At 39.9% G+C, this 16,010-nt stretch overlaps 1 protein-coding gene across 1 annotated transcript in view; it reads right to left on the minus strand.

Annotated features, from left to right (window-relative positions):
- Window positions 1–1,062: 1,062 nt before the first annotated feature.
- satb2 (SATB homeobox 2) overlaps window positions 1,063–16,010 on the minus strand; it is a 70,729-nt gene continuing 55,781 nt past the window's right edge. Inside the window, exons 13-14 of the mRNA XM_084724431.1 lie at window positions 4,596–4,805; window positions 1,063–3,585 (exon numbers count right to left, since the gene is read on the minus strand). Coding sequence (XP_084580557.1) covers window positions 3,088–3,585; window positions 4,596–4,805 — 708 coding nt within the window. The 3' untranslated portion in view covers window positions 1,063–3,087. The remainder of the gene's footprint in view (window positions 3,586–4,595; window positions 4,806–16,010) is intronic.

The raw sequence follows: 16,010 nt of genomic DNA on the forward strand, positions 1-16,010 counted from the left end.
TTCTTGAAGGCAAAATGTGGGTCAAAATACCATTTTAAATTAAATATGGTGGTGTTGCAGAGGTGTCCTGGCCAACACATCATTCTCTAGACTTCAGAAAACATCTTTGTTTAATTCAGATTCCTGAAAAAAATAACACACCATAATGGTTTTAATGTGATTGTCAATGAAAATGAGAATAATGATCTAATATCGCAAATCATATCGCTGTTGAAATATCAGTCAAAATAACTGCAATTAGATATCATGCCAAAATCGTTCAGCCCTAACATACACCACAGACAAACCACAAACACACAGCATACAAAATATATTTATGATTAATTCTTAATGATTTCATTTTAAATTCATTCTTATGAGGGAAAATTGCTAAAAATTGGATAAATTTATTTTGTCAAATGTTACTATATTGTGTAGTATAGACCTGCCCTGCACAATGCCCATGTATTATTCTATGAGTTGTTCCAAAACTACAAACCAAGACACTTATGTTTACACTTAAACATAACTCAAACAAACCAGTGATTTCTGCCATATTCTGTCAATAAACCCCTGTAAATCTTACACACTGCTACTTTAAAAAGAAGTCAACATTGACTATTGGTTTCACATGGAACATGTCTCCAGAAATGGTGCTAGAGGGGTGCAGTACCCAGAGACATTGTGCAGTCTAAAACCAGAATTAGACTTACATCTGAAGTCTGTATACACATAGACTTATATCTCCACTGCTCATTGTGGTCTTCTTGTATTTTCATTTATTGTTGTTTGAAATAATGAGGTGAACTTCAGTGACAGTGAGATTCTCTGGATGGCCTAATTGTTTTTCATGTCTCCGTTGTGACGTGGGACTCTGAATCTTCCAGATGCTCTAATCTTGTTGGACAGGACAGTGAGATATGCTTTCTGTGTGTTTTACTGTCACTCCCCACACACACACAGACAGTTCATTGATAGACAAAGAGAAGGCCTTCGCCCACCTAAAATATGTGTCTTTGTGTATGAGTGCACATTGTTGGATCCATAAAAAGTGTAATGCCAATGAAATAAAAACAGACGATATTTGAATTCACAAATTTTAATTCACTTCAACGCTGGATGAAGATTTCATTGGATCTGCATTTGAGTCTAACCCTGATTCCTGTCATACATAAAAGCACAACATCATCATGTGGAGTGATTGGCATAATAATTAAAAGGCAGGCCATCTGTTTGAGTGTAGCAGCCAATCAGGATAGGCAAACAAGGTACTATCCATACTGTTTTGAACATACTGTATACTTGTACACAACTGCACCAGACATCGAACAAAAAGAACAGATTGAATTATTTTTAAATACTCTTGTGATTGAATTTTTCCAGCACAATGAAATGAAAATGATTTCACTGAGTTGTCCAAAGGAACAAAACAAAACAGAACAGCACACTTGTGGTACTCCAAAACTGGCTCAAACATTTAAAGTCACTCAGCAAAAATAAGAAATAAAAGTTTATCGATAACAATTTATCCTGTGTCGGTTATTTACAGACATCGAAAGTGAAGAGTCAAACCTGCCACGTTTCTTTAATGGCTCAAAAAAGTAGATTGTCATCAACTGCAGCAACAGTTTCACTTTCTTACTTAAGTATTTCTCTTTTCAGCAAGTCTTATCTACTATTTTTGGGAAACAGACCTATAAAAAATTGGCATAATACAACATGACAGGACGTTTTTCTACCCAATAAGACTCAGTAACTGCTTCTTTTATTTCATTTCACTCTCCACTCCCTTTCTTTCTCTTATTTTAGGGCAGAGCACTCTTAATGTCTCTTGTTCCCCAAACAACCGCCCAGTTCTGAAAACCATGGAAATAAAAACTAAAAATAGTACATGATGACAGCAATTCTAACCATAATAACAACAATAATAACAATAATGATAATAATAATCATGGATAAAGATAGCAATAAATAGGGTTGGTGAAGTTTAAGTGCGGGTAGGTGTGGTGAAACACGAGACTGTGGGCACCAATTAGAGAGAGGAAAAGGAGGAGAGAGTGAGATGGAGAGAGGAGAGGAAGAGAGTGGAAGGAGTGGACTACCGCACATAAAGTGACTGATTGTTTGGTTGCTGAATCTCCTCGCTGTCCTTCCTTTCTTGACATTTTTCTCGCCACACATACGCGGGCGGTGCCAGGAAGGATTCAGAGTCGTGGGTGCACAGGCCTGAGTGTCCCTCTACGCCACATCCTCTTGATGTCTGTCCACTGTCCTCCTGCCAAACTGTCCACTGCTCCTCTTTTGAGTCATTTTTTTTTTTTTTAAACCTCACAGCGTTCGTGAGCCTCGAGAGGAGAGACAGGAGAGGGAGGGAGGCACGAGAACATCACATCCACAGAAAAAAAACAGTGTTTTTGTAAAAAGTAAGTGCTAGATAGGACTGGTAGTGATTCTGGTGAGGCGAGGGCGGGATGTGGAGTGGTCGTTTCCTTTTTTTCCACAATGAAATGAAGCTCGTAGGTGAACAGTGAGCACCGTCTATCCATGTTCTCAGGCAGACAACAACATTAACATCATCAGTGTGTGTGTCCTGAGGATTTATAAGATTGTAGAGGTCTCTTGAGGCCCTGGGATCCAGTCTATAAATGTCACTAAATGGGTAAAATTCAACCCAGCATGTAGGGAGTATTTCTTATGTGACTGTGCTCAGACTTTAGAGTGGAGGTACAGGAGATATTTCTGGCCAAAGCCAATTAAATTCTGCCTCCTTGGTGTTTTCTAGCTATTGGCTGATTAGGAGAGATTGTGATCATTTTAGGTCGTTGACTTGTGAAGATTTGGTTTTGTGTTGGAGTCTGTTTGTAGGTTGGAGGCTTGAGCAGCAATAGTCGTACCAAGTCGTAGTTTCACTCCACAAATCAGGTTTTCACAGATGTCTGTCTGAGATTGCCACGGTAAAGAGTCTGTCTGGTCATTTGTTTTCACCTCTCCGGAGCCATCCTCCATCAGTTCATGACCAGTTCCTCACTTCGTAATCACAGACTGTTCCTTTGTCTTGTTTTCTCTCCCTCTCTCTTCTTCTCTGTCCTCTCCTGCCTGTGTCAGTCTCTACCTCTGGTAGTCAGCCTGCTCTCGAGGACTGGACGAAGAGCTCCCTGAGGCCAGAGGGCCACCAGGCCGGCCATGCCCCTTGTCCTTGCCTTCCTCTTGAGCAATGTTGCTCCCTGAGGAGGACTGGCTGCTGTTGGATCCAGAGGAGGCCAGAGGCTGGTTCAACCCCCCTGCACTCACACCGCCATTTCCCTCCGTGGACTGGAAGATCTCCTCAGCTCCGTCCTCACTTGACTCCGGGTCTTCCGAGCCTGAAAGCAGCTCCTCTTCTCTATATTCACTGACATCCACGCCTCCGCTGGCAGCGGCCCCCTCGCCCAGCTCCTTGAGGCGGCCGTGGTGCTTGACGTGGTAGCGCTGGTTCTGGAAGAACTTGATGATGGTGTGTTTGGGCAGGTCAAGCTGTGCTGACAAGGTGTGGATGGCCTCCTGGTCTGGGTACAGTCCAACATCCTGGATGAAGCTCTGCAGGATCCCTAAGGCCTCCAGGGAAATCTAGAATGCACAAACAGATTCAGGATGGATATTAAAACCAACACACCCATAAGCCAAATGCATAATAATCTCTTAAATCACTAAATATAGCGTACACTTAAATTCATATTGATTTTTTTTAGGTGGGCCTTTATTTATGTGGCTAAAATACATTTCTCTGCTGACCCCGTCTGCAACAGTATAATGCTGAGCTCCTTCTCTCTGCTTTTACTAACTGGGACCACACTGAGCATCATTTTCTGAAGGTAATGCCCTGACTTCAGTACATCAAACAACCTCACTTGAAAAAATCCCAACTATCCCTTTAACAAACAATGAAATGATAATGAATAATGTTTACAAATTAATAGTTATACTATAACTGACATTGTTTGAGATCTTTTTGTTATGTGTGCAGCAAATTAATTAATTAATTAAATATAACAATTTACTAATGCAATCAGAAGGGTACAAAATATGATTTTATTTTGTATTACACTAATGACAAAAAGTTGTCATAGCATTACTAATATTTATCAGACATTATGTGAAGGGTGATATACAGTGAGCTTGTCCTTATTATGAAATAAACCCAGATAGAGTGATGCACCCTGAATCATAAGGATACAGTTGTAATCATAGACCCTGGAGGAACAATAAAATCACAGCTAAATCATTAAATTCAATTTAATTAATGTTTTGTGTCAAATTATTGCTATTTTTTGGTACATAACCATATAACAAGCGGGATAATGTGAGCATTTCTTTATTGTGATATTAATCCCAACGGGATGATGCAGGACCTCGACGCAAAGCCAAGGAGTCTCGAATCATCCTGTAACATCAACAGTCCTTAGAATTCTATAATGGTCCAATCACAATTGAGTATTTAACAAGGCCATGATAATTAGAATTATTACATTATTTGTTAACAGTAAAATACTTATTATCCCATTTAATTAACCATCAATTTACCATTCATTAATGTTGGTGGTTATCAAGTGTTAAGAAAGTAGAAGAATATTCTGTACCTTAGTGCGTGATCGTGGCTTCTTGTTGCTCCCAGCACCACTTGTAGGACCAGGTGGACAACCGCCTGCAGCTCCTGCTCCTGCCACGTTCTGTGAGCTCTCCTCGTTCACCGGGGCAGATAACGGTTCTTCTCGCATCGGAGACAGGTGGTGCTCCTTCATCGGGGCCGGGGGTGGCCTGTGAAGTGCCTGACGAGAAAGAGAAAAGAGCTGATTAATGGGGCACAGTGACCCCTGATCAAGACTGCAGCCAGGAATTTATTTAAAGTAACATAATGAAAAGGACGATAACTGTGTTCATTTTTATTTTTTAGATTTATTCCTTAACAAATACCATGCAACATCTGGATCTATGTGTACCACAATATATCATGCATACACTATTACTTCCTTATCTTACGTCAAAAATAAAATATTATGTTGTATAATCTCAGTGTGTGATGCAACATATCTTATAAAACAAGCAGTAACCTGCCCCGCCCCCCCAGCACACAGTAGCAAAGGCAGTGGGGTGAACAGAGGGTGAGAAAAAGTGTTTCACAGCTCACAGAGTGTCATGGTCTATTAACCAGCTCCATGGCTGGCATTCAAACCATTTTGTGTCCAGTATACCTTTGACCTAATGTGTATAAGAGTAGCTCGAGTAAAACGCCAACCAGCTGTCTGCCAGGAAGTCTCTTATTTACAAACTTATGACACCTCATCACTATATAACCAGCCTGTCCAACCCTCAGAGGGACAGAGTGTAGGGACAGAAGACAAAGCAATGTCATTATTTTAGATGCACCTTTCATTTAAAAAAAAGACCAATTTGAAATGTTTCATGTAAGGCATAAAATTCACTAAAACCACTTCTACAAGGCGGTGAAAATGAATACGATAAAATAGGATGAATTAAATTAATAAGACAATAACCACAAATATATTCAAAACCAGTCCCAAAGACATTTAGCCTGGATTTAAGAGTATACATCAACTCTTTTGAAAGTGTGTCCCAGATATTTGGTGCATAGAAACAAAAACCAGAGTAAAACAGCAAACAGAATAATCATGAAAGCAGATCAAAACGTTTTCTAAACAACTAACAAAATGTCAAAATGAATCATTTGACAAACCAGAGGTACAACGGCCAAATCACCAAAACAACAAAACAATTACTTCAGTTTTAGCTTTTAAACATTTTTAAAGGAAATTTCAGCACATGAAGTTAAAGATTTGTACAATGTGTTTGTTTAACAATTCTTCACTTGATAAAATATGAGGGTGGGTGAAAAAAATCGATTTTCTGAAGTTTTTAGATTCTTTTTATCACAATTCTTGAATCAATTTTTAACTGTCAAATGTTTTTTTTTTTAGATGTATAAATAACGAGCACTTATTCCATTAGCTCAATGCTAACATATAATAGGAATTCCCATTGACATGATATTGGAAAACGGATCAATTTTACTTCACATGCTTAACATTTGTAATTTCAGGCATACATTTCCTTTGCTCTGTGAAACCTAATTGTTTCTGACTCAGTCTGTTACTCTGGCTTCAACACACCATACTGAGCAGCTACAACAACCTCAAAGGGTCAAAATTCACAGTTTCAAAGTTCAATTTCATATATGAACGATGTTAATCTAAAGGCTCTTTTGTGCTGCGTGTAGTTTCAGGGGCTCTGCTCTTTTGGCCTAACATCTTGTTATATTTATTATTTTCTTATGGCACTTGCTTAGTTTATTTACTACTTTTATGAGAAGTATAGCAATGATACTATTAATAATTAATACAACTCAGAAAGACTGACTGACATGTCATGTGCATTGTTTTTGGAAATAGAAAACAAAAATTGCAATACATCATCATCTTAAATCTCAATACTTAAAAATCACAATACATATAGTATCAGCACCCAAGTATCGTCTCAAATCGAGATATAAGTGTATCGTCCCACCCTTCACAACATGGCAATGTAGATTGGAGTATTGTTTGCAGAGCTATAAGAATCTCATTTGTGCTACTGGGAGTATGTAACATTTGAACAGAAGAGGCTCAAGAATTGATCCTTGGGGAACTCCACCAGTCACTTTGTTTGGTAAGACATGTCCCTCTGTTAGAGACAACAGTCAGTTCAGCCCTTGTCATTTAAGGCAAAGGCTAACCTGGCTGCAGCTTCGCAGGCCAGTACACTTCAGTGATTGTAATACAGCCTACAGCCTTTGTTCTCTTGAGATTAACTGACCTCTTATCACGAGAAAACAAATTAATGCAAACACTAATTCACACTCACTTGCTAGTTTGTGTATTATTCATGTTAATACTAATACTAATAATACTAGAAATAACACAAATGTGTGCAAATTTGTTAAGAAAATCAGATCATTCAACCAACCAATAACCAACTTTGAATTGTGGTATCAAGAGCCTTTTCCCTCCTTCGTCTTTCACAGCAGATATAAAGAATTTTATACATTATTATCTGTAAAACAAATCACAGCTTTCTTTAAAGTTTCTTTAAAATCTTTGCCAGTGGAGTTTTCTGACTAACTGCCAGATTATTGATTTGTCTTGGAGTTTTTTTTAGTTTCAGCAGAGTTTAAGTTAAAATCAATAAAGAAATGTGTTTGTGATTGTGATAGATGGAGCCCCCACCAACAGAGAGGGGCAGCTGGCTGTCAGGAGCAGTGTGAGGGCTCTTTGACAGCACTGAGGAGGGCAGGATGAAGTGTTGGGAGGGAAAGTGGGGACTTTGGTTGTTTGTCAGAAGGTAGTGGCTGTTGTGAGAGCGTTGTGGTCGTGTCCCGCCCGCTTGCTTTAAGAGCAGGGAGGGGCCTCCCCACTGGAATGCCCAGCTATAAATCTGTGGCGCATTAAAATTAAAGGACCCACATAAAGATAATAGTCTTTCGCTTTTCTGTCCCTCTCTTCAATAATAACAGGGTATTACTTAAATAATATTGAGGGCAGGCCAGACCATGAAATTGCCTCGATTTCATTCACAGGGGCTTTATTTTCAGGGGGGTTAGGGAATGACCAATTTACAGGAATTCAAGAGGTTTTTCCTTTTTTGTCATTTTCTCTCTCCCTCACCCAATCTTCTGTTCCTTTCACGCAAAATGACAGTTTTAGATATGGAGAAAAGACTGAAAAGAATGCTACAAAACCAACAACAAAGAGAGTGACAGAAAAAAAAAGATATGTAGGCCTGTCCTAATGAGGACCACACAGCAACAATCATCCCCCATACAAACTTACTGAGACACTTAATAACTAAATTGAGGGTAAATCATGGAGCGGATTACGAAACCTACTCCCCCCCTCACATACCTTCATCATTTCTACGCTTATTTGGGCTGACAGCAAAGACTCTTGGATCAATCGCCACACACACATGCATGCACCAGTGGCAGGGCCTGGTCTCCCTCATGCACTAATGATGATGTTAGAGAGCAGAGCCAAATACACACACACACGGCTGCTTGGCTCTTTCAAAGTTTATCTCCTTGTCTCTCTTTTCCTTCAGCTGGCCATTCTTTGTCTTGGTGCTCACACCCCTCTTTTGTTTCTCTGTCTCTTCCCTCTCTTCCACTATCCTACTACACTTTCTCCTTCCTCCTCCTCCCTCTCCCCTCAGTTCTAATGCACCGGGACACTAATGAAGTGGGCCCCTGCCAAGCCAACATGACTCCACATCCAAATCAGCCCTGAACTGCTGGATGCCAGGAGCCCCCGCCCCCCCCCCCCCCCACCTCCCTACATCCCCCACCTCCAGCTCCCACCATCTCACTCTACCTCCACTCCTTCCCAACCCTGTTCCTCTCATTGTCACCCCACACTTTTTACACCAGGTAGTTCATTTGTGTTGCTAGACTCTGCAACTCTGTAATTTTTTTATTGACAATACTTTAATACAATGTCAGTCAGATAAAGGAGCAACCAGTAAGATTAGAATCTAGTCTAGACTCTGCCTGTCTAGTCACTCGTGGGGTGGGGGCAGTGGGAGGTTAACAAGGAAGATGCATTTTAGTCATTTTGCTAACAAAGGGGATGGCACCCCCATCAAATCACCCACTGCCTCCTGTCCTATTTGACTGAAGCTTCTTCCACCTCCTGTATCTATCTGCCTCGTGCTCTTCTACCGTCTGTCAGTTAGAGTCTGTAAATCAGTAGAACAAAGATACCTGCCTGTTAGGGTATTTCTTCAAAACATTAGGCATTGTTAAGATGAGACTTACTTTCCATTTATATGAGAAAATCTTCTGAGTTCTTCAGAACGCATCATTTTGAAAATTAATTTTTCAGTGTCTGAACTGCTGCAATCATAATGGTAGAAAGAAATCTCAATAGTTATGCTTACTTAGCAAATTAAATTTAAAACACCTTCTTATTTGAGGCATTTTCTTAACACTCCACATGGCTTGATTTTTGTGATCAATTGTTCGCGCTTGAAAAGCAAATTAATTGCGAACCATTTTGATTACCAATTAAATGTCAGTTTTCAAGCAAAAAGGTCAGACATTTTCTGGTTTCAGCTTCTTGTCTCTACATGAAACATTGCTGCAGCCGCGAATGGGCAGCGCAGTTCTTGCTGAAATAAAAACCAATAGGTAACGTCACACACACACACTGCTCAAGCATGTAGTGTGAACTGGCAGTTAGTTATATGTCATGCAGAGGAGACTTACACTCCAGGGACCTAGAAATGTTACCTAGAAATGTAGCCTCACCCCTGCATTTCCCTGCCAACAAGTCCTACAGACTAAATGACAAAAAAGTTAATTGTCATTGCCTTCCAAAATGACCTTTCTCTGATCCTGTGCACCCATCAGCAGGACAACATTGTCCTTCAGTGCCTTCCAAAGTACTTACGATTGTCACAGAATGATTCACATGACCTGCCGTCTCTGCGGTTAGGTTTAGGGATAAAAACTACGTGTTTAAGGTTAGGGAAAAGATCATGGTCACTGCTAAAGGAAAACACTGACTGTTTTAAGCAGAAACATACGAATGGTGGTCTCCCCTTTCAAAGCTGCATGCTTTGTTGACCCAAGAAACCAATCCCACCTCCACCTTTTTTTTGAGTGGCAAGAATAATGTCAAGCACCTTCCTCCTTTGCTTGGTCAAATTCCACAATTCATACATTAGGTCTTTTTTAGGAATTTAAACAAATGACTAAGGCTGTCATTTTCAGTTTGACAACATTTGAAACATAATGAGTGGCGAAATGTTTTCAGTATTCTACTATACTTTACTACTCTACTACCTTTTTGTAATTATTGTACTTGAATTTTTCGGGTTTATTCTGTTATTCTGCACTATATTTATTTGGCATTTACACTTACTTTGAAGTTAAAGATTTCACATACCAACCATCAAAGCTTATGAAATATGATGCACATCAAACTATTTGATATCCAATACATGAAACAGTTAAAATTAGCTCTACTTAGACAAACTACAATAGTAAAATGCTGCTTGAACATTATTACAACAGTAGTGGTGGGTGATATGGCCTTAAAATATTATCACAATATTTTGGGGAACTCTGCAATATTCTTGATGATATGAAAAATACTAAATAACATTTTTAGGTTAGTAGCTGTTGACCTCTCCTTGCAGGATTTTTGATGCATCAGTTGGGTGCTTCTGCTTGTTGTTTGTTGTACATGTGATCATTAGTAACCACTTCCACACTACTGATGTCACTTCACTTTTTGGAACCAACTCCTCCACTGTAATACTGCCATCATCACAATATGAATTTCTAGTCTTGTAAAACTGCCATTATCATGACTTTTTTATCATGAAAAATTTTCTAACAATACATTGTGATCAATACGATATGGCAGACCTCTATACATCAGTAATAATAATACAACACATTATATAAACATCCAAAGGATCTTTTTTCATGATTAGTACTTTTACTTTTAAGTATATTTAGCTGATAATACTTTTGTACTTTTACTCAAGTCAGATTTTGGATGTAGCGGCATAATAATGTGATGTTTAAGGTGAAAAAATGTGCAGAGAGTCACGGTTAAGATATGATCAACTATGTATTTGTTCGTTTGTTTTTAAATTCTATTTGATTGGGGTGATGCAATTTAACGTTGTTCTAATACAGAGCATGAAACTGATGTGTTGCACAGAGAGTTTATAGCTATTACTTATTTTCTGCTCTTGTCCCTATTTGGACTATATGGGCTACATGTACAGTAATCTAATTAAAATGTACATCTTCCAGCATCTTATACCACAATACACTATAGATGTGGAAAATACAGTACAGTACACAAGCCACAATACACCAACACACAAACTGCTTAATAAGTTAAAGTACAGTTGGCTAAACAGGGTACAGCTTTGGATTGCTTTTAGCCAGCATTTAATGTATGTTGCAGAGGATTTTATATGTAGAGTTGGTGGGTCAGTATTGCAAAATAAACCCTGACAGGATGATGCAGGCCTCTTGCATCATCTTGTCAGGGTTTATTCCATGATATTGACCGTCTGACTGTATATTCTCCTGTTCATTACACAGCTACTAACAAAAAAAAATCATAATTTGACACAAAATATGTCTTCCAGAGTCAGTTATCAGGTCAGAATCCATAGCAACAGTATGATATTCATAGAGGCGGTCAGAATCAAGTAATCAATAAAACTGTAAAATAACTGAAAGTAATTATGTCAGTTGGTAATGTGTTCTGGCATTGACAGCCCTTTATGGAGAAAGTTGACTGTCCAAAATTAGATCTACAACGTGATATTTGACTCTACGTCTGTCTTGTCTTTGGATTCAGAGGCTCTGGGGCTGGACTGTTCATACATTTCTTCAGTTCTTTCATCAACAAATACTTTGTCTTTCATGTCATTTATTTTTTGCACAAGTTAAAACTTAGTAGCTCATGTCAATAGAGGTTTACAGTATATTTGGCCTTTTTCACCTTCATCCCTCCTTCCCTGCCTTTTACTCCTCCCATCTCTGACCATTACACTTTGGAAGAGACTACATGTCACTTCAGAGCAACACAATACAGCCCTGCTCTCCCAAAACCACAAGCACTGGAGCCCCGCGGCCCGACCAGCTCTTCTCATGGCATGATTCAATATTCCTGAAAAACTTCTCATTTTTTTCCTCCTCTGCGTCTCACTCTTTCCTTCTCTCTCTTTGCCTCTGTCTCTCGCTCTCTCTCTCTCTCTCCTGGCAGTGTTGTGAGTGCACTGCAGTAAAATGAAAAAGTTTTCTTTTAAACGTAAATCAAGGCAAATTACAGCGCAGAACTATGAAAGAATTATAGAACATGAAATATTCATCTTCTCCTTAATGAGCTCTGGTCCTCCAGGGCCCCTAACTCTCTGTGTATGTGTGTGTGTGTGTGTGTGTGTGTGTGTGTGTGTGTGTGTGTGTGTGTGTGTGTGTGTGTGTGTGTGTGTGTGTGTGTGTTTTGGCGGGATGGGGGTGGGGGTGTGAGGCAGTGTGTGACCACCAGAGACACCATTAACACATAGATAAATATGTAATGAAGGAAAAATCACTTTTCTGTTAGTTTTGTGCATGACTTCACCTTTCCTGTTAATCAGTGTGTTTTTTTAATTTTCTTTTTCTCTCCATCTGTCTGTGTGTCTGTCTGTCTCTGTCTCTGTCTCTCACTCATGTATTTGAATAAATGTGTGTGTGGTAGGGATTCATGAGGACTGGATCCAGTCTAGGGGAGTAGATGAGTCACTGCACATTTCCTTTTTTTTTAAATAAAATAATGTTTCTTTGATGAAAAACTGTACACACGTAATGTTATTGAGGCTAACTGAGAGTGCAGTTGTGTGTGTGTGTGTGTGTGTGTGAGTGTGTGTTTGTGTGGTCATACATGTGTGTATGCATGCACCCACTTGTGTTGTTGCATAGTTTTTATCGTTCAAACTGTGTGTGGTATTCATTCCATTTATCAGCAATTAAACAATTAACTTAATTGTGGTTTGCCTAAAAACCCAAACTCCACCCTGCAACAGTGAATAATTGGCCACCACGATGCACTGGAGACAGACGCAGATATCTCCTCTTGAACATGAAGAACACAAGCCAATTTTTGCAGCTAACAATCCTTCCACAAATGTGAAAAGAAAGTCAGATTATATTTTGTGGGAAACAGCAGCTACTCATTTTGTCACAATGACAGAGAAAATAAAAAAAAAAGAATTTGTATGGTATGACCTTTGAAAATGACTAAAAGCCAACAGTGTCTTAGTCTGCCTCAATAATTCCCTGTGGAACTCACAAACTCACAAACGGCTTGTAAAAAGGTTAAGAAATTGCTGAAACAGCTGGGCATTGTAGTTTTTAGCAAATGTTACTCAAACAGGAGTAATAGTGCATTTGTTTGGGAGTATTTTGTGCTGCAGATTTATACACATTAGGTGTTCTGTTATTATAGACAGTAAAACAGTGTGATTGTGAGTAACAGTGACAGACCTTTATCATGCCCGTCCTTCGTTGTTTAATGTTGTTCGTTTTTAAACATGGTGAAAGAAGCACAGCTTTGTTAGGCATCAAAATTACTTGGTTAGGATAAGGAAAAGATGATGGTCGTGATGTAAAGTAACATAGCTTAGCTTAGCTTAGCTTAGTAACGCAATGCAACACAACACCGCGCAACGCTCAGCTCAGCTCAGCCCCCCTCTATTCTACTTTATACCCAGGTTAAAATAAGACCTCTTCTTTACACCGACAGTCTTGCTCTTTATACAGCGTCACTTGACATCCTCCTTTTCTCCAATCATAATTGCCCGCCAGAGGTCGATGCAGCATGAACAATATGAGGAATGTGGAACTGAAGCAGCTAAATGGAATTCAGCCATCAATATTGTCATTATTTACACCTGTGCTTTTCCTACAGTATATGTGAATAAATGTTTGAATTCAGTTACTGAGGTTTTTAAATTGTTTCTAAGAGGCCAGGTCTATAACAAATCATGTGATCCTTTAAAGGGGCGCTCAGTTTAAAGTGATGGTTTAGATGATTTGACCTGGGGTTGTATGAAGTGCTTATCAAAGGTCAGTGTATTACCTACAGCGGCTGGCAGTTAACACGCTTCCAGTTTGGAGAAGCAGAGAATAGTACCATCACAGAAGCTAAGCAATGTGCTGCTGTGGACAGAGTTAGCAGCAACATGTATTTTGGCCACTTAAGCCACTCACCTGAAAAAATCAATATCAGTTTAAGTGTATGCTATATTTAAAATATTTTCACAGCTTTACTTTACTGTCAGACAGACTTTTCTGATGGGAAATGGGATGGGAATTCTGATGAGAATTCCCACTCACTCTTGTTCAGTCATTTTACCTCACAGAACACAGGTGTTGCTGGTCTATTACTGCCTTGATTGCTTAGTTAGTTTGTGTTACTGTGTGACTGGTGAATCCAAACTAAGTTTTTAAAACACAGAAGTCTCACAATTGGATTTCACCACTGTAGTCCGGTTGAGTAAGAGAGTGGCCTGGAAAAGGCTGTCTGATATCTAGGTAAAGTGAGAATATTCTAAGTACACTTAAACTCATTTAGATTTTTTTTTAGATGGACGTTTTTTTAAACACGTTGCTGCTGACACTTTCCACAGCGGTACATTGCGTAGCCTCCATGCTGGTGTTCCTGCTGCTTCTCCAAATTGACTACCATCTACTGTGGGTAATTCACTGACTATGTACCTCATAAAAGCCCACTTCAAAAACTGCAAACCATCCCCTCAAGATTCAAGAATTTTTATCTTCCTTGTGTCAGCACAACAAAAGTGCAATTGTGTCATCCTCAAATGATCAAATTGTGCACTGTATTTACTCATCATGGGAAACACTACTCCACTGGTTATGTGATGGCTCTGGTGGGAACTTTCCAAACTCATGATGTCAGGATTTTTTTTTCTTGGGCTTAGAGATTTCACATGTTTAACACAAAGTCTGCATTACAAATTTGGGGTGTGGTGTTTAAAAGACATGGGCATTTACCAGGCATGGCGTGTTTTAACGTTTTTTTCATTGTACTGACAGGAGCAATTTGTTTCTGCTTTGGCAATAAGCACTTTTGTATGCGATGCCAGTAAAGCACCTTCGGATTAAAGTGAGACACAAAGACAGAGGAGGAAGGACACAGTGGTTGTTATGTCTTGTTCTAGTCCACCACTCCTGGGGTCTCAGCCACAGTGAGTGGTCATACACGCACTCACACATACACACACACAAACACTCCTAGCCTTGCAGAAGAAATCAATTTAGCAAAAACAATAAAGAAATTATTTATAAGGGCAGACTCTGCCAAATTAGCTGTGGGACACACTTAACTGCTAAAGCCGTATGAATAAGAGCTGTGGAGTGAGCACCAGGACCGTGTCACTCATGAAGAAATGTGATGCTGCTGAGGTTACTGACATGCACACACACATACACACACACATACACACACACGTAACATCTGCAGACTTAACAGACACACTGTGATACAGTCAAAGATCTCCCACAGCCCCCAACATGCAGACATGGCTCACGCTACTGTACATGCAGTCCAGTCTGCTCACACACACACAAACACCACTGATGTGTGGATTAACTGTACAGCGATGCCTCAGCACTGCATTCATTTTTCATGTGTATTGTGTGGTTGGTTGTTACAGTTTTAGAGACCCTCTTATTGTCCACAACACAAAGGAGTGCTCATATTACCAACTATCAGTGTGAGATTGCGTGTGTGTGTATGTGTGTGTGTGTGTGTGTGTGTGTGTGTGTGTGTGTGTGTGTGTGTGTGTGTGTGTGTGGCAGATGGGACACATGTGTGGTCTGTGGTGGCAGGCTGGCTGGAGCCTGAGGTTGGTGGGGGCTTCATCTGGGACAGAGGGGGGGTCTGAAGACAACAACATGAACACACACACATTTATACACACACACGCACACACACACCTCATTTCCCATTAATAAATCACCAGTGTTTCACCACAGTTCATCTCCCTGGGTCTCTCGAGGTGGGTGGGGGGTTACAACATGAGGGTAAACTTTATTTTTAGGCTTCGCTGAGAGTGTGAGAGGAGCAGAGGAATGTGTTAATGGTGCCACCACAGCTTCCTCCCCGTATTCCCATCAGCCTTTAATACACAGCTCTGAATGGGAAGAGAAAAAAATGGCATGGTGGCGGGGTGGAGGTGGGTGGAGCCGCAAAACAACCCATAGGATTCGTGTCGGGATGCTAAATGGGAAGTTTCAGCATTTGCCTGTTTTTGATTTATGGCATATGGTATATGCTATATGTGGTATATAATAGCTTTGCATTGGGGGGTGAGGGGGGCTGGTGGTTAGACAGACTATCTCTCAGCTAGAGGACCTGTCCTCAGCCCCGCCCTGCTGCTGAAGTATATTTGAACAAATTCCCCTTGCGTGGCTG

This window comes from Lutjanus erythropterus, chromosome 8, assembly GCF_056507025.1.
Source record: "Lutjanus erythropterus isolate fLutEry1 chromosome 8, fLutEry1.hap2, whole genome shotgun sequence".
NCBI lineage: Eukaryota > Metazoa > Chordata > Actinopteri > Lutjaniformes > Lutjanidae > Lutjanus > Lutjanus erythropterus.